The sequence below is a fragment of the Caenorhabditis briggsae genome (assembly GCF_000004555.2).
Source record: "Caenorhabditis briggsae complete genome, chrII, whole genome shotgun sequence".
In the NCBI taxonomy this organism is placed as follows: Eukaryota; Metazoa; Nematoda; class Chromadorea; order Rhabditida; family Rhabditidae; genus Caenorhabditis; species Caenorhabditis briggsae.
In genome coordinates this window covers 4,896,520-4,920,954 of record NC_013486.2, presented here as the reverse complement: position 1 = coordinate 4,920,954, position 24,435 = coordinate 4,896,520, and the positions used below count along the sequence as shown (strand labels likewise).

Sequence of the window (24,435 nt, the reverse complement as noted above, 5' to 3'; positions counted from 1 at the left end):
TCTCATCATTCGGACATCTCGAATCTTTTTTCGCCCCCCCCCCCCTTTCCTATCTGTTTTTCCAATGTTCTACTTTTTTGCTTTATGACCATGATGTTGTTACTGATGGTCACTCTCTGATTTCATAGAGCTTTGAAAAACTTTTCGAAAATCAATTTTCCATTTTACCATATTAAAAAACTGAACTCCAATACGATTTTCGAGGTTTAAAACCCCAAAAAATCGAATTCTACGCTCCGAGAAACCTACATACCTCAAAAGGAATCGAACCTGTGGGGTTTCTGCTCCAAAGTCAGCTCTTTTACCTCCTGAGCTACCCTTGCATGCGCGGTCGGCAAGTTGGCGTCGCGCGCGGCGGTGGCTCGTCTGCGCAGTGGGTAAGAGCCCTGACTTTGAAGCAGACGACTCAAAAGTTCGATTCCTTTTGGGGTACATAAGTTTTTGGGGGCGTAGAATTTATTTTTCGGACCTTGAACCTCGAAAATTGCTCTAGAATGTTGTTTATAGGTTTTCGAACTAGTAAAATCCTTGTGTTTTCTTTCTTTTTCTTTCTCGATTTTGACTATTTGAACTACTTTACCATGTTTATCGTCTGAAAACTATCCTCTAAACCCAAAACTCGATTCATAATGCTTGAAAGCATACTTGTTCTTTTCCAATCCTATCCATCTTATAAAATCCCAAACATTATATGATCGGGGTGTGGAGAATCCTGTCATGCCAATAACTTATCCGAATCTTTTTTGCTTCTTTTCAACAACGCAATACTTGTTATTCTACCACTTTTCGTTCTCAGAAATCTTTTTCTTTTTGTTTCCCTATTTCACAGTTTTTTGACGTCTTCAAAACGTTCATCCCTCCCTCCCAAACCACTTTTGAAACCGAAACAAAAAATGTTCATGTTTACATTTCTCGGGGGTACTTACTTACCTTGAAACACCTCTAAATCGGTTTTTTTCTGACAATTGGGAGGTATAAGTATTGAAATTTTCTCGAGTTTCGATTTCACTTTTGTAACTATGCCTTTTCTTAGTTTTGAAAATCTGAACACCGCTCATAACTCGTTTCATCTTTGTCCAAATTTGGTAATGTTTATACTATTGAAATTGACTTGTTAAGAGCTTCAAAATGAGTATAAACATGACTAGTTTTGAAAAATTCCGGTTTTTTTTGAATATTAGGGTCCCACCACAAAAATCGAAAAATTGCTCATAACTCGCTTCATATAAATGTAAACTGTATGTTACTTGTATCATTCAAATTGGCTTGCTGGGAGCTTTAAAATGAATATAAACATGGCCTATTTTCAAAATTTTGGATTTTTTGGATTTTTGGGTCCCACTACGAAAATGGAAAATTGCTCCCAACTCGTTTCATTTTTGTCCAAATTTCGGGAAACTTATATCATTTCAATCGGCTTCAGAAGAGATTCAAAATGGGTATAAACAAAATATTTTGAACAACAGAAAATATTCCGATTTTTCGAACTTTTGGACCCCACCACGAAATTGGAAAATCGTTCACAATTCGCTTCATATTCATTCAAACTTTATGATATTTATATCATTCAAATTGACTTGTTAAGAGCTTCAAAATGAATATAAATATGACTCATTCTGAAATTGTTTTCGGTGCCGCCGTTTTTTTTCCGTTTTCTGGACCTTCTGACTTCCTTTCAACCTTATTATGTTTTTTTCAGAAATGTTAATACGAGCAGTGTTAACACTGCTACTGGCATCTCTAGCCACAGCACACATCAAACTTGTCTATCCACCGGCACGAGCACCGGCTCTCGATTTCTACAGCTCATCAAATAGTCAACCGCCATGTGGAGTCAAGAAACCAGCGCCTGGAGAGGGTATCCGAACCTTCATGAAAGCTGGATCCACGATTGAAATGAGCTGGTTTGTCGCCGTGCCGCATATGGTGAGTTAGAAAGGTCTATATGTAGAAGCATCTGGGCGCTTTTTTCCTTTCCCAGTTGATTACGAGCTTTTGAAATCCAAAGTTTTACACCCAGATGAAAACATCAGCTGGACGTTTTTATCAAAAAATTCTTGATATTGCATTTTTCCAATTCAAAAAGGGGGTGTCCCAGCGATTTTGACGTTTTTAAACACAAAAATCGAATTCTACGCCCAAAAAACCTATAGACCTCCAAAGAAATCGAACTTGTGGGTTTTTGGCTTCAAACTCTATCCTCTTCCCGCCTGAGCCATCCTTGTGAGCGCGGTGGATGCGTCGGGCGCCGCTAGGGTGCCGCGCTTCGCTATGTGAGTGGCGCCACCGGTAAGAAATCTGACTTTGGAGCAGAATACCCACAAGTTCAATTCCTTCGGGCTTCAATAGGTTTTTTTTTGGCGTAGAATTTGATTTGTTCGGTTTGAAACAGCGAAAATTCCTCTGAAAAACACTTTTTGACCTTCAAATTTCGATTTTCCCCAGATGTGTGATCTCAATTTTCGACTTTGTGACTGTATGGCTCCTAGGACCTTCATTCAAATGTACTACCGTAATCTTTTGTTCATCAGATAAAACCAAAAAGATTGACAAGTCCCCCCTCTCGCGTCTTCTGTGATATCTATAGTTTATGATCAGGTCAATGCCATCCACTATATTCCTTCCTCTTCTTCTTCCTCTTCTTTTTCCTCCAGAAAACGCCGACACTAATTGGTAGAAGAAGAAGAAGAAGAAGAGAAAAACGACCAATTCGGGTCGAATGCATTATTATGTAATACACTTTATATTACTACTGTTTGAGGGACGGATTGAAGAGAGGGGAATCGGAAGGAATTGACCGTTTCATGAGAATTTAGAAAAAAGATAGATTTGTGTAAAGTCAAATATTTGGAAAGGCAATTTTCTGAGCTTCTCACTGAAAATCATGAAAAAAATTTTTTTGATTTCCTATTAAATTTAACACCTACTCTGAAGTTTTCAGTTCTAGCTCAAAGTATCGTAAGCTCTGGTGCGTTGTACGCAAACACCTAATCTTACGACACTTTGAGCTAGAGAGCTGAAAATTCCAGGGTAATGGTACTAGAATACGATGAATCTAGTGATAAACTTGGTTTTTTGATACGTTGAGTTTGAAACACGAAAAGTCGCATTCTCATGATGATTTTTGACTTGAGAAAAATGGATTTTTAGGGTTTCAGAGCTGAAACTATAAAATAGAATCAAGAACAAATTTTTCATATTTTGTTACCCCTATCCTGAAATTTTCAGCTTTCTAACTCAAAGTGTCGTAAGATTTGGTGTTACAGTAGTTTGGTATTTGCAGACAATACACCACATCTGACGACACTTTGAGCTAGAGAGCTGAAAGTTTCAGGAGTGGGGTAAAAAGGTATGAGGAATCAAAAAAATAGTGGTAACTTTCAATTTCTGTTATTTTGGTTTTTGAGTTCAAAAAGGACACATCAGTTGGGAAGACCACCTTTTGACTTGACCTATCTGGTTTTCCGCCAAAAAACGTGCTTGACTTGTTATCTAATCCCTTTCGCAGACTATTTTTGTTGTCTCAAACCGAAAAAAACGTCAAGAGTCAATTCTGATTTTTCTCCGTTAAAATGAACTGGGTTAAGAGATTTTGATGTTGCTTGTGTTGTCTTTTTTTCGAGTGATGAGAAATCCAAAAAATTCTTCATTCGCCGCCGTCGCAATCAAATGACCTAGATTTTTGAGAAATTGAAAAGAAAAGAGATTGACTAGTGAGAGAGGAGAAGACAGAAAAAAATATGTAGGCACGGATCATTGGATGGGATTTTCGACAGATTGGAAAAATAAATTAATTGAGGAACCCCACAGGAGGTTTCGATTTCCTGGGGTGTTGAGAAGATATATGATTTGGGATTCAAAATGGGGGAACTTTGAAAAAAATTGAGAAACTTGGGAGCATAAATCTAGTTGTAACCCGTCATCGAATGTCTGCTAACATCATAGAATGTCTGCTAATTTTAAACCAAATTATCTCATTTTCTGTGAAAGATATCAAAAAGTGATCAACTAATAAAATATTTTTGATATTATGATAAACATTCCATCAATTGACTACTTTTTGATATCTTCTACAGGAACCGAGATAAATGTGCTCAAAGTTGAAAGTTAAGTGGGAAACTTGTGACCGGGTAGCTCAAGATTTGTATCGCCAGAAATTTGATAAAACCGTTCTTTTATGTCCCAGCACTTTGTAATCAACTTTTTCAGGGAGGAATCCGATTGGAAGTCTTGAATTCGTCTGACGAGCCAATCGCCATTTTCACCAACTTCAACGACGCCTTCAATGTCACGTAAGTTGCAGAATCTTGTTCTTAATATGGTTCAAATTCTTTTAGCCCTATTTTTATAGTTCAGTAGCTCAGAAATGAAGGAAGTATGTAGACTTTAAGGGACCTCACAGCTAAGTTACCTATAACTTTGCTAGTTTTAGACGGATATTTTTTGAAAATTATATGTTCAGTATTATCAGAGTTTCAGCTATTAATCAAGTTATAATTTGGGACAAGTTGGTAGGTTTCAAAGTTCACAAAACCATAACTCGGCTAGTTTTCGAGCAAACTCCTAGAATTTAGGCTCAAAAGGTTCCAAAGGTTCTCTAATGATGAATAATTTTCAGAGAAACGACGAAAAAGGTGGAACTCCCGCCAAACTTCGAGTGCAAAGACTGTGCGATTCGAATGACGACTCAAGCAACCGAATACGGAAACTCCTATTTCTTCTTCTCCTGTGCCGATATCAATATCGTAAATGAGATTCCAGATGGTGATACTTGTGTTGGAAATGGAAATAGAATGAATGGAAAATGTCAATGTTTTGATGGTTTCTTTGGAAACGAGTGTCAATTCCAAGATGAATGCAAAGAAGACGATGATTGTGGAGTCCAGGGATACTGTAGATTGGGTGGAGATGCGCCGAGAAGACAGTGCTTCTGCCCGACGAGTCGATATGGAAAGAATTGTGAACTTGGTTAGTTGGAGGGACACCTGGATATACAGATTTACAGAGATGGACTTGAACTTTTCTTTCGAAAATAAGAGTTTAGAAATTCAGATTTCCATTCATTCAAAATTTCAGAAGTTCCAAGAAAATTGTGAAATTTTGAAAATTCAAGAAATACGGAAATTCTTAAAGTTTAGAACTTCAGTGATTCTAGAACATTAAAAATTTAAGAAAATCCTGAAGTGCCTGAAATTCTGAAATTGCGAGATATTCCGAAATTCAAAAGATTGGTTTCAAATTTCCGCAGAATTATTTGAGCTTTCTAGAAAACTATAAAACAAAAAAATGCAAAATATTCCAATTATCAAACTCTTTTTTCCAGAATCCGACAGCATCCGTTCAGTCGCCGATTTCGACGAAACTCTCTATCAGAAACGCGAGGATCAAGGCAACAAAATCTACTGGCGTGTTCTCAAAGACGAAATCGAATTCGTCCTTCGTTATCCCGGACAATCATGGATTGCACTCGGATGGAAGAGTCCAGATGCCACGTGTGAATTAACTGCCGCCGACTTTGCCAATCGACATGTTTCCCCATCCACTGAATCTTCAGCCACCTCCACGATCTCCTCAATCATCACAAATGTCACATCTCGCGAGCAAAACGACGCAGGCGAGCAAGAATGCGGACCAAATGAGCAATGGTCAGAGTGTCCGGAGAGTTCTCGAGAATGCGAGCACTCTTGTGATTGGACCCATTTCCCAGAGACCACTCCAAACTGTCCAAACTCTTGTGGTACCCCTAGATGCATCTGTAAAGAGGGTTTCGTCCGAATGGCCAACGATCAAGAAGTCTGTGTTCCTTTTGATTTCTGTGATAAGACTGTTGAGAATGAGGAGAGTTGTGCTGCCAATTCAACTTGGGCAAAATGTGGAACCGCTTGTGAGCCAACCTGTGCCAATATGTATGACACTGCACCATGCCCAGCAAGTTGTGAGAAACCTGGATGCACATGCGCTGACAACTATGTCCGACACAATGGTCAATGCATCTATTGGGGAGACTGTCCAGAGCTTCGCGATGAGAAGACCACCACGCGAAAGGTTGAAGAATCCACACAGAGTACCATTGATAGAAATGAGGTGACCGTGGAGACTACAAAAACTGCAAAGACTACGCAGAAGGTGTTGGTGGCTGAGTGCAGTTTGAATGAGACGCTTAACGAGTGTGGAAGAGTTTGTGAGGCTGATTGTGTTTCGATTTTCACCAGATCCGAGTGTACCGATTGTGGGTCAGCGGCGTGTGCTTGTCTTCAAGGATATGCGAGAAACCCACAAGGACAATGTGTCTATTGGGGAGATTGCCCAACTGATGGTGAGTTGTCTTGATAAGGGCTCACTATTAGTATAAAGATAACATTTTAAATTTTTGGAATTTTCGGGTTCTGCCACGAAAGTCGGAAAAGAGTCATAACTCGTTTTATTTTTGCCCAAGTTTTGGAATAATTATACCATCCGAATTGGATTGTCAAAAGCTTGAAATAAGTGTAACCATGGCTTACTTTCAAACTTTTGAGATATTTGAATTTTTGGGTCCTACCACGAAAATGGAAAAATCGCTCATAACTCTCTTCGTGTGCATTCGATTTTAATGAAAATTATATCATTGTAATCATCTCATTAATGGCTTCAAAATGAGTATAATCATGACTTGTTTTGAAAAATTAAATTTTTTGGGTTCTGCCACAAAATACACCTTTTCTAGAAAAGTTCTCAACCAAAATGTTCAAATTTTATATCATTGATTTTTAGCCCAAACAACAACCTCCCGAACTGCGATCCCAACAACTCCAGTGCCAACTCAAACCGCACCACCAAGTGTTAACGGTGACGTTTGCTACGGCGACTTCCGTTATCCAGCCGGATGCTCGGATTGCGAATATAAGCTTTCATGGAACTATCAAGAGGACTCAGATGAAATCGAGTTCTCTCTAGAAACCCGTGTCACAGATAACTCTTGGACTGGTGTTGGATTCAGTAAGGATGGTACAATGCTCGACGCCGATATGATCATTGTGTCAAGCAGAGGAGGAAAGATTCAGTTGAATGATATGCAGAGCAGAGGATATGATCAGCCAGCAATGGATTTGGTGCAGAATGTCAAGTCGAGCAGTGCAGCACACGCGAATGGAGTTCTCAGAGCTCAATTCACCAGAAAAGTGAATACTGGAGATTCGACTGATAAGCAATTCAACGATGGACAGTGTTGGAGAATGCTCTATCCAATTGCAGGAGGAAAGTTGGATCAGTATGGAAATGTATCAATTCATCTGAGCACTCCATTGGCGTCAGACAAGCCAGTCTGTATTAGAAGCTGTTCTGGAGGAGAGAAGAAGAAGTCAACTACGTCATCGGCCCCAAGCACCTGTACCAATGAATACCGCTTCCCAGAGTCTTGCACTGGCACTGACTGTGACTACATTGCAAAATGGAATGCGACATCGGACGAAGTAACTTTCGAAATCACCGCGAAGACTCCTGGAAGATGGACCGGTATCGGATTCTCTAGAGATGGACAGATGACAAATGCTGATATGTACACTGGATGGTTCTTCGATGGAAAGGCGTACATCGTTGATCGATTCGCGTATGGCAGACAACTCCCAGCTATCGATCCAGCCGATCGTCAAGATATTTACAACCTCGGAGGACGAGTCGAAGACGACATGCAAACTATTTGGTTCACCCGAAAACTTATTTCAAAGGATACCAAGACAGATGTAGCTCTCGATGAATGCCACTACTTTCTGTTCCCAGTTGGTGGTGGACGAGTGTTGGCTAGAAAGAGTTCGGACTTCACAAATCCAAAGACTCCAATCGGATACCATGATCAAGTCCAACCTCAAGTCTCTTCTGCCAAGATCTGCCTATGCGACAAGTCCGGCAAAGCAGTGGCTCATGAAACCAAGGCTCCAATCTCGAGACGAGTTCGTAGAGCAGCCACCCGAGTCGCCACTAGCGCTATGCATTGTGCCGATATGGTAGTTGGAATGGTTGCCAATGGACGTGCTCGTATTATGGATATGTATTCTCCATCCAAGGCCACACCAATGGAGGACACATTCTTTGGAGGAGAGAACTCGCTAACGTCAGCTGCTGCTTTCCAGGAGGATGGAGTCACTACTTTGATCTTTAGAAAGAAATTGGAGGCTGAGGAGAAATGGGACAACTCGTTTGTCAATGCTCCAATGACAGTGATCTGGGCCAAGGGAGCTGATCCGATGAATTACGTGCATACCACAGGTGGTGCTCCGATTCAGGCGTCGCCAGAGTTCTTCGCAAATGCTATGAAGTATCACGGAAAGAATGCAAGAGGTGTTATGTCGATCAACTTCTTTGAGACCACTTCTGAGACTTCTGAACCCTCCGAATCGGAATCAGAAGCCAAGGTTTCCCCAACAGTCCACGGAATGCACTTGGAATCAACTTGTGAGGGATCCATCCGCCACCCCGAAGGATGCCAATCCGACGATTGTCTCTACACTATCTCCTGGATCTCTGACGGCTCTGTCGCCAGATTCTCGATCCACGGAGCTCTCCAAACTAGCCAATGGACAGCTCTCGGATTCTCCACCGATGGAAATATGGCTGCAGCCGATGCGGTAGTGATTGGAATCCAGAACAACGCAGTGATGGTAACCGACCAGTTCATGCCAAACTACGGTAGACCAGTTGTCGATGAGCAACAAGACATTTTCGATGTGGAGACCACCTATGTCAATGGATTCTTAACTGCCAACTTCTCTCGTGAACTTCACAGTGACGATGAATTCGATGTCGATCTTCAGGAATGCGTCTTCTTGTTGTATTCTCCATTCGGCGGAGTTATCGAGAAGAATGGAGAGATTCGGAAACATCAGGAGACACCACTGAGATCCAAGTCGAAGATTTGTTTGAATAAGTGTACGGAGCAGAAGGTTGCTGTCAAGGATACTACCACTACTTCAACAGAAATGCCAACTACCACCGAACAGACTACCACTACTGCTATCAAAAAGGTCGCCACCTCTGGATCTGGATCAACTCGCCCAACTACCAAAGTCCTCATGCCACCAATGTCCACCAAGCCATCCTACACTGTCTACGAGCCAGAAGTATCGCCAAAACGTCGCTACGGACTTCGTGTCAGAATTCTTAACAGAGAATTCACCGATGCTCTCAACGATCCGAAGACTGGATTCTATCAAGAATTCACTAAGGAAGTCACAATGTCCATTGACGAATTGCTGGCTAAGCGATGGAAGGGAATGCGAGTTTCAAAGATTTTAGGATACGAGAAGGGATCTGTTATTGCCGAGTTTGAAGTTGTGGCCTCTGAAGACACCGCCAAGACAATGGAAATAAAATCCATGGTTGAAGAAAACGCAGTTCGCGGACCGATTGGAGCATTCCAAATCGAGCCATCCACTGTTAGAGTCACCGAGGTCGACACAACAACTGCACCATCCGAAGAGGACATTTTCCAGAATACCGCAATGTGGCGAAATATTGGTATCATTGCTTTGTGCACTGTTGTTTCTATCATCGCTGTGACATGCATTTGCTTTTTGTGTTGTAAGGGATGCAAGAAGAGAAGCTATGTAAGTGGTAGTTGGAAAGTTTGCTCCATTGATAATACCGTTTTCAGACCCACTATCCAGTCGCTGATCATCATATGTCATATGCCGCGAGAATGTGTAAGTGCCTAGATTTTGGATTCTTAGAATTCTCAGGACTTTAGGATCCTTAGGATTCCTAGATTCTAAGATTCTGAGATTCTGAGTTTCTGGAATTCTGAGATTTTGATATTCTGAGATTCCGAGATTCTTAGGTTCTTAAGTCCTTTCAATTAGGTTCTTAGATTCTTCCATTTTTTGAATTCTTAGATTCTTTGGATTCTCAGGATTTTTCAGATCCTTGGGATTCACAGAATTCTAATTTTTATTTAAATTCTTATGATTATTAGGGTTCTTAAATCACTATTTCCAATTTTTCAGTGGGTGAAAAGCAAGGATTCGAAAACGCCTCCTACCACCATCCGCAACGATACTACTCTCAAACCACTGTAGCATCTACAAAGGTCACCAACGCTTCCGGAGCTCCAGGGGCCGGAGCAGTTGACCCGAACGGAAATATGGAAGGACCACCGGGAGGAGTCGGTGAGACCACCTATGCCGAGTGGTATTCGAAGGTGAGATAGTGGTATCTTACTTCACTTTTCAGATATTTTTGAGACCTAAATTTTAACTCTTTTTGAGACCTAAAAATTTAGGTGGTAATCAGCTTTGCTCAAAGGCTCATAACTCTTTTAGAACACAATATTTTTGGATTTTCAAAGTGTGAAATGTAGCTCTTAAAAAGTTTTACAAAATGATACAAAATTTTAAACTTGTTGGATTCTTCTTCTCTTTGAAAGTAGACTGTCAAACAGACGTGCCAGGCATAAGCGAATAAATGTCAAGTCAGCTTGTAACTCGATTCGAAATCCACTTTTACAAAACATTCAAAATGAAGAACAAAGCTATCAAAAAGCATTAGAGAACCATCTATATAAATAAATTCTAGGTCGGCTCCAAGCCCGCTTCCCAACAACACGAAGAGGTCCCACCACAAGCTCCAGTTCAATCACGTCCTCCATCAACGACTCCATACGTTTCGTATCCAAACGATCCGACCGGATACTACACACTCGGCGGACGTCATCGACAAAACTCGAGCTCCGGCGGCTCGAATAATAAATATGCCGCCACCAAGTACTAGAAAACAGTAACCCATTTCTCCTAAATTTTCAAAAAAAATTTGAAACTGACTTTATCTCGAAACTTCGGTGCGCGTCTTTTTTCCTTATTTAACCGCTCTACCAAATTCTGGGTATCTCTTCTCGTTTTTAAATGTTTTTTTGTGCTTTTTGCGTTACGGTAGGTAGAGTAATCCTATTGCTGGCTACAGTAATCAATAGGAAAATGCTTTGACTACTGTATTTCTACAACAGAAACGCCTTACCAGCTACAGTAACCCAAAACTACCGTAACCCAAAAAACAACTTCCCGAACCCTTTTCCGTGCCTTTGCTCATGTCGACTGTATAGTGTCTTTCCCACCCAATTTTTTAAATCTTCGCCCCAAAAACTTTTACTGGTCCCAATTTTTATTTTGTGATTAATTTTTATTTTGGAAAATGTCCCAAAATTTCCCCTTTCCCAGAGTTTGTTGTTTATCTTTTACACAAAAAGTTGTATTTAATAAAAAAGTTTGAATTTTTTAAAGATCCTTTTGTAATGAGAAATCGTATTTATTGAAAATCTAGAAAATCAAAAAAGTCCTTGAAAACAGGAAAATTTGGAGAAAAACATTTCAGAGAATTTCCTCAAATTTAAATTCCAAGAAGTTTCTTCGATTTTCTGATTTTTTTTGTAAATTTAGGAATTTTAGAATTTCAGAATTATTCAGTTTCTCAATTTTTGGATGTTTGACATTCTGGCTTTTTCTGATTTTCAGAATTTCTCCGAATCCCTAGTTTCTGCAATTATGAAATTTGTTTTTGAAATTTCAGAATTTTCAAAATGGGTTTTATGGTTTTAATGGTTTTATGGTTTTATGGTTTTAATGGTTTTATTAAAATGGGTCAAATGGTATATCTTGAATTTCTTCGAATTTCAGTTTTACGAATTTCCAGAATTTCTGATTCCCAGGAACTTTTGATTTCTTCCGAGAGCTATTTTTCTATAATATTTCTATTTTATCACCCCAAGTTGTGAGGCAATTCTAAGCCACGCCCCTTTCAGATTTTTTCCATGATTCCATGAAAGAGGGGCGGAGCTTATTTCAAATTCAGATTATGCGGACGAAACATTGAAACAAAACAACAACATATCCAAGTTAAATCGTTTATTATCGTTTATAATCGTTTTTTTTTAGTTTTTGACATTAATTTTTTGACCATTATATTTTTTGCTTTATTTTGACCAGAGATTTTTTTGAAAGTTCTTATTTAAATTTAAGTCAAAAACACTTCCAATTTTTAACATAATTTTTAACGTTAGTCCAATTTTTTTTAACGTTAGTCCAATTTTCTAGTCAATTTTTAAAATATTTCGATTTCCCGATATCATAAACTTCACTTTTCACCTTTGATCATTATTTTTAAACCATTTTTGGAACATTCTTGTCTTTGTTTTCGACCATTGTAATTTTTATTAGTCCACTTTTCCAGGTTTTAGTCCAAACACTTAAGTCCATGTTTTAGTCCAATGTACAGATTTTAGTCCTATTTCCTACTATTTAGTCCAATTATCTGCTTTAGTCCAATTATCTGCTTTAGTCCAATTATCTGTTTTAGACCAATCTTTGTTTTTAGTCCAATTTTGAGCTTTCTAGTCTAATTTTCTGCTTTTCCGAGAAAATGACTGATTACCCGACACCAAATCCCCAAAACACAACGACAACCGAAGAAAAAGAGAACACAAAAAAATCAATGAAGTTCAAATAATTATCCAGGCCAAATTTATCCACATCTCTCGGGTTAGTCCAAGTCCCTCTGAAAATTTTTAAAAATAATTTTTCGAAAATTTTCATTCTTCTCACCGTGGTTGTCCCAATTTTCGGATTTTGTGGAAACGTCTATGGAGCTGTTGGAAAAGGCGTTCTGAAATTGTGAGAGTTTGAGGCTTCCAAAAAAAAATTGTTTTTCCAAATAACAGAATTCAAAGATATTCGAAAAAATCAGTAAAATTCAAAAATATTAAAATAGTTTTTTCTTCTCACTTTGAGCTCCATCGAATCGTTTCGATCTCCGTTGGATCCGCTGGACACATCAGCCTTGTCAAGTTGTGATATCTGCAAAAAATATGAAAACTTGAGAAGTTTGAGAATTTCGGGTTATCAGATTTTCAGAATTTCATAAGTTAAGAATTTCAGAATTTTAGAAATTTGGAATTTCAGGATTTCAGAATTTTTGAATTTAAGAATTTCAGGATTTCAGAATTTTAGAATTTCTGAATTTTCAGATTTGCAGAATCTCAGAAATTCAGAATATCAGAATTTCAGGTCTTCAGATGTGCGGAATCTCAGAACTTCAGGTTTTCGCAAGTTTAGAATTTAAGAATTTTGGAATTTTAGAATTACAGGATTTCAGAATTTTGGAATTTTAGTATTTCCGAACTTTAGAATTTTAGATTTTCAGAATTTCAGAATCTCAGAACTTCAGGTTTTCGCAAGTTTAAAATTTCTGAATTTCAGTGTTTTGGAATTTCAGAAGTACAGAACTTTGGAATTTCAGAATTATGGAATTTCAGAACTTCACGATTTTGTAAGTTTAAAATTCTGGAATTTCAGGATTTCAGAATTTTATAATTTTAGAATTTTAGAATTTCAGAATGTCAGAACTTTGAATTTTAGAATTTTAAGATTTCAGAATTTCAAAATTTTAGCTTTTCAGAGTTTCAGAATTTAAGAAATGCAGAATTCCAGAATTTCAGAATTTTAGAATTTCAGGATTTCAGAATTTTGGAATTTTGGAATTTCAGGATTTCAGAATTTCAGATTTGCAGAAACTCAGAATTTCAGAATTTCAGGTTTTCAGATGTTCGGAATTTCAGAACTTCAGAACTTCGTGAGTTTAGAAATTCTGAATTTTAGAATTTCAGAGTTTTAGAATTTCAGAATTTCAGAACTTTGGAATTTTAGGATTTCAGAATTTTAGAATTTCAGAGTTTCAGAATTTTAGAGGTTCAGAATTTAAGAAATTTAGAATTCCAGAATTTCGAAATATCCTAAAACTCCAAAACCTTATAAAAATGCCCAAATTTCAGAAATTTACAATATCCAAAAATTCCAAAAAATTCATTTATATTTCCTCTTTTTGCCTAATCAAAAAATTTGTTTTCATTTCCTAATCAGAATTTTGGAATTTCAAAATTTCAAAATGCCAAAAAAAATTAGTACCTGCTGATCGTTGTCCTTCCCATCCCCCAGAGCTTAATGGATTTCGGTTCAGTCAAAATATCCATCTCCGCATTTACACCATAATGGTATCGCTTGCAAACAGGCCGAAACCCGAGAGACGGCAATAATACGTTTACCCAGGGTTACTAGGATCCGTACACCTATCAGCAGAATCTAACAAGCCACCCAGCTCCAGATAGATTCCTCAAGGTTTATTGGCGAAAAATTGCAGATGGTGGGTACGAGTGCTCGCCTTTGATAAAAAAGTATCGTGACGACCTTACGTATCAGATGGAGCCGGAATGCTCCCTCAGTTTCCGAGCGTCCGGCTGAATTGCCAAAATACAGTATCTGGGACTCAAAACGCCGGTACAAAATTCAAGAACTTTCTGCAGTTCTAATCAGTTGTACCACCCTTAAAAACTGAAAGACAAAAACGACCCCGTCTCTGCTCGCTAGAGACTTATGAGTCTTAGAGAAGTTTAGGTTCAGTTTTTTTCCCGATAGTTCTGGTTTACACATTTCGAGGCAGACTGCCAAGGTTTGCCGGTATGCGCCGTCCACAGCCACCTGACACTATCCCTGGTTTCAACGTTTTCCCGAAATTCAGAAAGCTCTGGGGGTTTTTTGGATCCTTTCGAGGCTGCGACTCTCTCGCAAGTCTGAAAAATTGGGAAATTTAAAAATTTAGAATAGCTGGTTTCCAGATTTTAGAATATTCGGAAATTCAGAAATTCGGAAATTCAGACATTTAGAAATTCAGAACTTCCAGATGTCAGGTTTTCCTTATTTCCAAAATTCAAAAACAACTTTCAGAATTTTAGAATTTCCGAAATTCTGAAAAGGTGGAACTTCTCAATTCCTGGATTTCTGAAGTTCCGCATTTCCAGAAATTCAGAAATTCAGAATTCGGAAATTCAGGAATTCAAAATTTTAGAATATCAGAATTTCGAAATTTCAGTCTTTCAGAATATTAGAATTTCAGAAATTCCAAATATCTGAATGTCTGATCATCTGAATTTCTTAATTTCAGAATTTCAGAAATTCCTAATTCCAGAATTTCAGAATTTTCTAATCTAAGAATTTCGTACTTTTAGATTATCAGTATCTCAGAAATTCAAATTTTCAAAATTTCAGAAATCCCGATCTTTATCGCAAAATTCTACAAAAAAACTAACCTTTTTCAAAACGGAGAGCATCCTTCTCGGATTTTTTTGGAATACATTTTTTTTGAAAAAAATTTGTTGGACAAAAATTCCACGTCATCAGAAACAACCAGGCGCTCACGTAGAAATATTTTTTTCAACGTGAAAATTTGAAAACGTAATTTTTTTCTCTGATAGCGAATAGAATAGTGAAGAATTAGGTTTTTTAAAATCATTTATTTGTAAATTCTAGAGATATGGGGAACACAAAAAGAGCAAAAAAGGCGATAAAAAACAAGCAATTTTTGATTGAAAAGCACTAAAAATCTGAGTGCTTTGGGTAGGGAAGGGAGGGAGGGCTGAGCAATCTACAGCAATCCTAGGAAAAATCATGGATTTTGGGTTACGGTAGACTGAAAACCACAGTAATCCAATGGCTAGACAGGCTTCAATGCTTGGATTACTGTAGTTCCAGCTCCAAAGCTTGAAAGGCTTTGGATTACTGTAGTTCTGGAACAGGATGACCTCACTGGCTACAGTAACCCAAAAAATTGAAATTTTCCAAGGATTACTGTAGATCAATCTAAACGGGAAACAACAAAAATAAGGCACAGGCATTAAAAGAACTGAAATTATGGGGAATGACCGGTTTTGGGGGGTGAAATTTCAAAGGGAATCAATTTGGGGGTATCCAGAAGATACGTAGTCAGATAATATAGAGGAAAAAAGAATGGGATACAATGAAAATCGAAAGATAAAAAAATGTTTTCTGGATAAAACGATATATTGTTTCTGTAGTAAGCTTTCATTTAATTCACGACATGTTCTCAATGTTCGGGTGCGATTCAATCCCTCTGAAAGTAAAAAAAAATAATCGGTAAATCGATAAATCAGGGAGTTATGATTAAAAATGATGCAAATACGCTCTATTGGACTTGTTCAATAGAGCGCATTTTCATCGAGCTTGCTAGAGACAGTGTTAATAGAACCAAAAAGGGATATTATCAATAGGGCAAACTTGCTAAAACTAGGTCAAACCTGGCTGATTTTTCTAACATCTCTTTGGATCGATTAACTAGCACCACCACGATTTCCTAAAAATGAGAGAATGGTGAGGATGGCTCACTGAGGATTACTGTAAGGGGTTACGGTAGACACAGTAGCTCTCCCCTAGCAACTACAGTAATCGTAAGACTTTCCGGCTGCTGTAGTAGTAAGGTTACAGTAGGTACAGTTACCCTCAACCATAAATTCTAGAGATTCACAAACTACAGTAACCCACGGTGATATTTTACTGTAGTGGGCGTCCAGAAAGGATTACGGTAGCTAGATAACTATAAGATTACTGTAGATTCTGAGATGTGTACCGTAATCTATGAGACTACAGTAATCCTAGGACTTTCAGATTGTTGTAGCAGGTACAGTAATCCGGAGCAAACTACAGGAACCTTAGGGTTACGGTAAGCACAGTAATCTTGAAATCCCAGGAACTACAGTAATCTAGAGTACACCGTAATGCTATCGTTCTAGAAAGTAGATATAAGCTACTAGAGTTTTGCAAGAGATTGCTCAGACTACAGTATGCCTAACCTACCGTAATCCTATGCTTTTTATTTTTCAGAATCTACAGTAACCCCAGCTATTTCTTCATTATTCTAAAGCTCCTAGCTAGTGTAACCTCTAGCTCTCCATAAACTACAGTAACCCGAGATTTTAAATATCAAAATTTCGTCTAGAAAAACAATAAAAAACGACAGGATTTTTAAACATCCAGAGATTTCATCAAATCCTGTGAACTGGAGCTTTTACGCACATTATCCTCGTCCTGTTCCATTGGCGAACTGAGCCGTCTCGAATTGAGCCCACCGGCTGCTCCATTGAGCATCATCACGTGGCTCGGCAGATGATGATGTCCATTCGAATGCACTCCATTTCCATTCAGATGATGTCCTCCTGCTCCGTTATGGAATAAATGTTGTGGTGGCTCGTGTTGGGACTGTGGAGCATGATGCTTCTTCTTTTCGTGGTGGTGCTGCTTTTCCGGGTGATGTTTGGCTAGGGATCCGTATCCAAATGTCAGGGGTTTTTGTTCGGGAGTGGGCGGAGCTTTGGATGACTTTCGGCGAACCAGCTGGTAGTTGATTTCTCCTGGAATGTCTATGATAAGAACAGTGTTCCTGGCTTTCTAGAAACTATAGTAATCTAAAAAATTCAAAGTGATATGGTTACAAACTGAGGCTACTGTATTCTGAGATGCTATAATCTATAAACTACAGTAATCCTAAAACTTTCATATAGCTTGAAAGTCACGGTAAGTACAGTAGTCAGTAGATTACATTGTTCCTCAAATATATTAATCCTGGCCTTTTTGAAACCTACAGTCTTCCAAAGGTACAGTAATCTCGTTTTGTCAGTTTTACAGGAATTATAGTAATCCGGAAAATTCTAAACGCGTTTCAAAAAGAAACGAAATTAATTGACATTAGTCGGGCTACGGTAATATCCCAGAAAAAATACAATAATCCAATGATTCTTGAAATGATAGGGTTACCATAAGTGCAGTCCCGAGCTGTCAAAAAATACCGTAATCCATAGTGCTGTTATCCTTCTAAAAGTTAGAAAAGACTGCTAGAGGTACCATAATCTAGGGATTGCTCAGTCTACAGTAATTTTAATGTCAAGTACAATAACCCTACAAAAAGTGGCAAGATTACTGTAAAAGCTAGATCTTCAGAAACTCTAGTAACCCCAGAAAAAAGACACTAACCCATATTTCCATTGGCATGAAGTGCCCATTCTCTCTTCTCCAAATCATCCGTCAACATTCCAGTAATTCCTTCATCCTCACCAGAACTCTCAACGTTGTCATCGATGCTGGAACTAAAATTTTCGGGTCATCACATATGAAATAAACTCACTTATCAGCGGCGTTTTCCAATTCCGACACCAATAAGTCTCCGCCCACTTCGAACCAATTCTCTGGCATTCGTTTTGTGGGGTATTGGAGACGGAATAGGTAGAGAGCCACCTCTTTGTTCTTGAATTGACGTGCGTCGTCGAGTGGATAGCGTCCCCATCTGGAAAATGTTTGGAAATGGTGTACTGTGGTTCAAAATACAGTAAATACTTTAATAGAACGGCACCTCTTTAGGAAATTCAAACACATGGCCTAGAAAACGTACCTATCCTTGACATCATGCGGAATTCCAACGATATTCACCAAAAACTTGCAAACTTTGATTCGTCCCTCGGCGGCTGCCACGTGCAGAGCCGTACGATTATCGTAGTCGGCTGTTTTCAGATCGGCTCCTTGCATGAACATTCGACGGAGCGAATCCAAATCTCCGTTCTTCGCCGCGTACATGACCTAGAAATTCAGGGATTTGTGGAAAGTTAGGTCAGTGAAAAGAAGGTGTTAGAAGGGAGTAAATGAAGGTTAAAAATGCCGACAAATGAAAGAGCTCAAAACGGCCATGACTTTTTTCAGGATCAATACTTTCGAACCTACTAAAATCGATATTGTAGAAATTGAAGAGCACTACAAGATGAGGCTATTTAAAAAGCTGTACCAAGACTATGAAAAAGGTCATAGCTTTTAACTTTTCTCATAGAGAAGATACAGCTTTTTACTTTGAACCATCTTTTGGTGCTCTTCAAATCCTATCATTTTGATTTTAGTGGGTCGAAAAATATCGATCCCAAAATGAACTAGGAAAAATTTCAAACAAAAAACATCATTTCTGAAACCATCTTAAACCGTGAAAAGAAAAAACGGTAGAAAAAAAGTAATGAATGATAATTTTAGGTCAATGATAATCATTTTTAACCCATTTTAACCCCAAAAAGAATCAATATTCAGTCAAGTTTAGTCGGCAAAAGAAAAACTCAATTCTTCGACTAATCTGACCTGCACAATCGTCTCGTTCTCACGTGGACCGATCTTTCGTCGCGGATCGATTTTACGCGAGTCGTCCGGATGCAGCAGCGAATCGTAGTTGTGGAAGTTGAACTGGTCGATGAGTTGACGACAGAATGCAACACCACGACACGAGTTTCCAGTCTTGTCGAGTGGTGGAGAGTAGAGAGCGATGCCCATCACGTTCGGAATCACAACGATCATTATACCGGAGACTCCGGATTTCGCTGGAAGTCCGACCTGGAAAAAATAAATGATTTATACATTCTGAGATCTCAATTTCGGGAATTTCAGATTCTGAGAATTTGAGGTTTCTAGAAGTTTTAGAATTCTAGATCTTAGATTCTTAGATTCCTAGTTTCTTAGATTAATAGATATTGAGGTTCTGAGATTCTGCGATTCCAAGATTCTCAGTTTCCTATAATCCTAAATTCTGAAATTCTGATATTTAGGATTCTTGAAATCTTGGATGCTCAAAATTCAGATTCAGATTCTGGGGTTCTAAGATTCTATGAAATACGAATTTTCAGATTTTCGAATTTCCGATTCTAGAAATCTTAGCTTTTCGTGTTTTGAAATGAAATTGGCAATTATTTATGATACAGTAGATACAGTAGGTTAGGTTCCAAGGATTACAGTAACCCAAAAATTCCAAAATGGGTTACGGTAGGAACTTCAAAAGAAATTACAGTAATCCTATTGCCCTAAATAAATTTTCAACATACATGATGAGGATTACAGTAGGCATCTAGAGATATACTTTCTAGAAAACTAGGATTACTGTAGGTACAGTAACCAACAGTGACTCTCACCTGGAACGCAAATTTTCCGGAGTAATCGTACATTCCACACGAGTACATCAACGAAAGAATATCACGACATGGGCGGGATCCGAGACACTTCTCCGTCGTCAGCGGACAGATTCCTCCGTTTGCCAACGTGGCAGCCATCACCGCCGCGGTGTCGCAATTGGTTTCCAATGAGCACAATTGGAAATATAGGTCGAGCTCCTCACGAAGTCCCTGTGAAGATAGGAGATGGTCAGAGATGGAAGTGGGAATTGGCGCAAAACCAAGGAGTGGAACGAAGGAAGAATAATGATATACAGTACCCCGGAAAAACCATACTGATTTTTCCCAGTTGAAATTAGTAAATTTGTCTCAAGTCTCAGAATATACTGACCAAAAATAGAGCTTCATTTTTGTAATTTTTGAGGTATGCGCCTTCAAAAACACCTTCACATCTTTAAAGGCACATAGCTTGAAAAAAACCTCAAATAGTTTTGAGGTTTTCAGCCAAATCTGAAAATTCTGGTCTACTTTTTTAGAATTCCAAAATTTACTATCTTCCACTGAGGTACTGTATTATACGTTAGTGATTTCGACTAGACACATACACGGTGATGTAAATGCGCTCCACTGAACTCCGCCCAACGCAAGCTTGAGGCGCGCTGCTTTTAAAGAGGCGGAGCCTATCTATAGGTGCGTTAGAGCAAATTTGCAATTACATTACCAACAATAAGGATTAGGGTAAACCGAGTGTGATTCACATGTAAAGCTAATATTTTGGGGTCGAAAAAAGAAAAACCTTTGCCTTTTCATACACCTGAGATTCGTCTGGGAAGCATCGATACTCTTTCATGTAGTACGATAGAGCGTAGTTTCGATCGGCCGTGTCTCGTTCCGAGAGGAATCTGAAGAAATATCGTCATTGGAGCAAGGATGATTTTTTCTTAAACCGCAGAAAGTGCGCTCCACTGCACAAAAAGACTCACGTAGCATTATCAAATCCGACATGTCCACCACCGGCAAGTTTTCTGTACTGTTTGAGCATAAAATCGAAACGATCCGCCATCGAATGCGTCGGTTTGATCATTGAGGTGACGACGATCGCTCCAGCGTTGATCAGTGGATTATGGGGCATGTCTGGAAAATTGAAAGCGTTTGGAGAATCAAAATTTCATTCACTTACTATTAGAATCCAAACAAATCTCATTGAAGAGCCGTCCACTTGGCTCGTGTCCAACATATTGATGAAGTACGTGTGATCCGATTTCCGAAGCGACGATTGCATAATTGAACGCTTTGGAGACGGATTGAAGGCAGAAGTTCTTTTTTGAGTCACCCAACGAGAATCGTTGTCCGTCAATCGTACAAATCGACATTCCCCATGTGTGTGGACTCTGTCGAGCCAGTTGAGGAATGTACGAAGCCACTTCGCCTGCAAACACGGGGATTTTTAAGCTCGTTCTTGCGACAGTACCCCTTCTGAGTAACTTTAACGACAAAATAAGTACTGTAGGTCGCAATAAAAACATAATAGCTCACCTTCTTTGGATTCACGACATGATTCAAAAATTGTGTCGATCATTTGAGTGAACTCGAGCCACGACGGAATAATTAGCTGATTGCGGAGTGTACGAGAGATCAGAATTGTGCACGGGAAGATTATTCTGGAAATTAAAGGGACATTTAAAGGCGCAAGAGCAAATGTAGTACTGTACTTTTGGTGGCCTAGAAACCCCAATTTCAAGGCCACTAACTCGAATTTTTCGTATCTCGGTTGATAATCAGAATGTTTGAATTTTCAAAATCCCTAGAAAACTTTTTAGATGGTTAGGCTTAACCAGCATTCAAAAAGGTTTCTATTAGTGACCTAGAAATCATAAAAGTCAATTTTCTAGGCCACTGTTTTGAGAACGAATGAACTACTCTATTTTTTGAGCTAATTTCCTAATTTTTAGAGCATTTCAGCTCCAACAACTCACTCTTTAAACTTCTCCTGTGACATTGCCCACTGTCTCGAGTCCTCATTCTCCTCGTCATGCTTCTTCATTCGATCGAACATCTGTTTGAGACGTGGATCATTCTCCCATATTCCAAACGATCGGAGCACTTTAATCAGTCGGAAGAATGAGCAATCAGTTGATCCGTGCGGGAGACGAAAGAGCGTACAAATCAGATCAGCAGCTCGTTCCATTTTCTCATTTCTCACCAATGCGAGTTGATTGATCGTCTGGGTGAGGAAGGGAACCACCGATTTCTTGCGTTCCAGCACTTCTCCAATGTATTCCACTGCAAAATTAGGAATAAAAGTCAGAAGGTACTGATATTCCGAATTCTGAATAAGATTCTGAAGTTCTATGACTCCAGGACTTTCAGATTTCTAGATTTTCAAGCTTATTCTCAGAATTTTATAATCTCAATATCTCAGAATCCTAAAATTGTTGATTTTCAAAATGTTTGAAAATTGAGAATCCCAGAAAAACGAAACACTACCGTCGCCGCCGCTTGCAAGCAAAAAAAAGCAGAGTCCGAAAAGTGGGCGGAGCCTATAGGAACGAGCGCAGAGAGAGAGAGAGAGAGAGAGACTAAAGATCGCTATCGTCAGCAGAGAATTCTGTGTTCGGAAAGAAAAGGGGCGTGGCATCTTTTTTTTAAGCTCCGCCCTTTTTTCCAGCTAAATATTATTAAACATTATGGCTTTCGACTAGATTTTCTGATAAAAACTTCAGATTTTAAGCTTTTTTGCCGGTTGCTGGATCCAAAATCCTCGTTTCCACTGAATTTCGACCCAAAAATTATCATTTTTGTTGATTTTTGGCTCAAAAAATTGTGCTTTTTGGGTCATTTTTGACGTTTTTTTGACTCAAAATATGTGATTTTTGGGTCATTTTTGACGTTATTTTTCGTTGTTTTTGGGTCACTTACAATTCTTCTCATCAATTTTCGGCGTCGTCGACGCTTCCTCTCTCAACGAATCGTTCGGATCGTTGGAATCGACGCGTAGCGCGTCGAAAATGCCGCCCTTCTCCGCAACATTATCCATCATTGACATCTTCACAGTGATTTGAGTGATTTGGGGCAGCTTCTGGAAAAAATGGAAATGTCAGATTTTCAAACTTTGAAACAAAAAGAAAAATTAAAAGAAAAAAGTAAAGATCGAGTGAAAAAAGAGTGAAAAATAGAGTGTTAGACTAGTGAAAATGGATGAAAAATAGAGAAAAAAATGCCGAAAATTCAATTTTTTCCCAGCAAAAAAACTAACAACTTTTGACTTTTTTCCAATTTTTTGAGTCAAAAACTCAAACATTTTTCCAACAGAACTAATAAAAGATGAGAAATCGAAGGCTCTCTGTCATTCTAAATTTCACATTTATATCGTCAAATGGGATTAGAGTGCAGCGATGATTCGGGGGAGGTGGAGAAACTATTTGAACTTCTTCTTTTCAAAAAAAAAATCGGTTTTCTGCCACCATCGTCTACTTAGTATCCATTACTCCCTTTGATCCGCCACGTGGGAAGTTGAGAGAGTGGTTAGAGGAAAACAATGGAAAGTTTGAGCAAATAGGGATGAGGAGAACCAAAAAAAATGCCTAGAAATTTCAATTTTTGCATCATTTAACTATAAAAACATGATTTTTAATAGGAAAAATAGGAATTTCGACTCAAAAAAATTGAAAAATTGAAGAAAAAGCTCTAGAATTTTTAAAAATTCTGAAATTTTTTCGCCTTTTCTAATCACAAAATTCGCAGTAAATTCAATTTTTTAACAAGAAAAGGCGAAAAAATCTCAGATTTTTTGAATTCAATTTTTCGAAATTTGTGAATTTCTTCTAATTTTAAACACTTAAAATGATGCAAAAAACTGAAGTTTCTGGAAAGCATCAAAACAAAATCTGGGTGATTTGTCATCATTCCACGTGACAGGAAGGCTTGAAACAGCAAATTTTTGGGGTCAAAACGTGGATCTTCAAGATTTTGATGACCTAGAAAATTAGGAAATTTCAAATTTCTGAGAAATCGAAAATAGAAATTTTTGAGTTAAAAAGGGGAAATTTGTAAATTTCGAGAGAAAAATAATACTGTAACCAAAAAATGTCTAATTTTTGAGAATTTTTTCTCAGTTTCTGCTGATTTTTGGCCAATTTTTTGAAATTTCGAAATTACAAAAAATCTGAATTTTCCAACAAAAAAAAATCCCTAGGTCATGTGCTCTTTTTTAGCGGCTCCCAGGGTCTCCTCTTTGAACTGAGCCGACAGTATTGATATGTGTGTTGATCGTAAAAATAAACACATTGACTATGAGAAAAAAGTGATGTCATTTTCTTTTTATTTGGAGAATATGGAAAAAGAGTTCTATTCGAAGGAGTGGAGTACGGTAGACGGAAAAAATTTAGAACAATTGAAAAATCGAAAAAAAAACGTTCGGAAAAATATGAGCATAAATTCAAAGGGACAGCTGTTTTTGTGTATGAAAAAATTTTTAAAAATTTTTATTGTCTCTAACAGAGGAACTTTCATAATGCCGCGTTCAAAGTAGCCTCCAGGAACTGGAAATTGCGTCCAAAGCTGTCAATTTTTCCAGGTTTTCCATGGACTCAAAACTTCGATTTCCCTCGTTGTAGCTGTGTTTTTTTTCTTCGACATCAATTCGAGGTCCAAAAAAAGAA

The 24,435-nt window shown here is 38.3% G+C and overlaps 2 protein-coding genes across 2 annotated transcripts; one reads left to right on the top strand and one right to left on the bottom strand.

Annotated features, from left to right (window-relative positions):
• Positions 1-1,701: 1,701 nt before the first annotated feature.
• Positions 1,702-10,740, top strand: CBG04265 (the record flags this gene model as incomplete). Its single annotated transcript, XM_002630290.1, has 8 exons — positions 1,702-1,926; positions 4,210-4,292; positions 4,619-4,968; positions 5,324-6,316; positions 6,754-9,581; positions 9,629-9,677; positions 9,978-10,171; positions 10,546-10,740. 8 exons carry the CDS (start codon positions 1,702-1,704, stop codon positions 10,738-10,740), a joined length of 4,917 nt encoding a protein of 1,638 aa, XP_002630336.1.
• Positions 10,741-16,829: 6,089 nt separating this feature from the next.
• Positions 16,830-23,075, bottom strand: Cbr-glna-1 (the record flags this gene model as incomplete). The annotated part of the gene is made up of 13 exons (XM_045242029.1): positions 16,830-17,215; positions 17,835-17,941; positions 17,986-18,144; positions 18,250-18,434; positions 18,975-19,223; positions 19,796-20,005; positions 20,577-20,676; positions 20,758-20,908; positions 20,955-21,203; positions 21,266-21,435; positions 21,751-22,057; positions 22,694-22,853; positions 23,031-23,075. 13 exons carry the CDS (start codon positions 23,073-23,075, stop codon positions 16,830-16,832), a joined length of 2,478 nt encoding a protein of 825 aa, XP_045092626.1.
• Between the last annotated feature and the right edge of the window lie 1,360 nt (positions 23,076-24,435).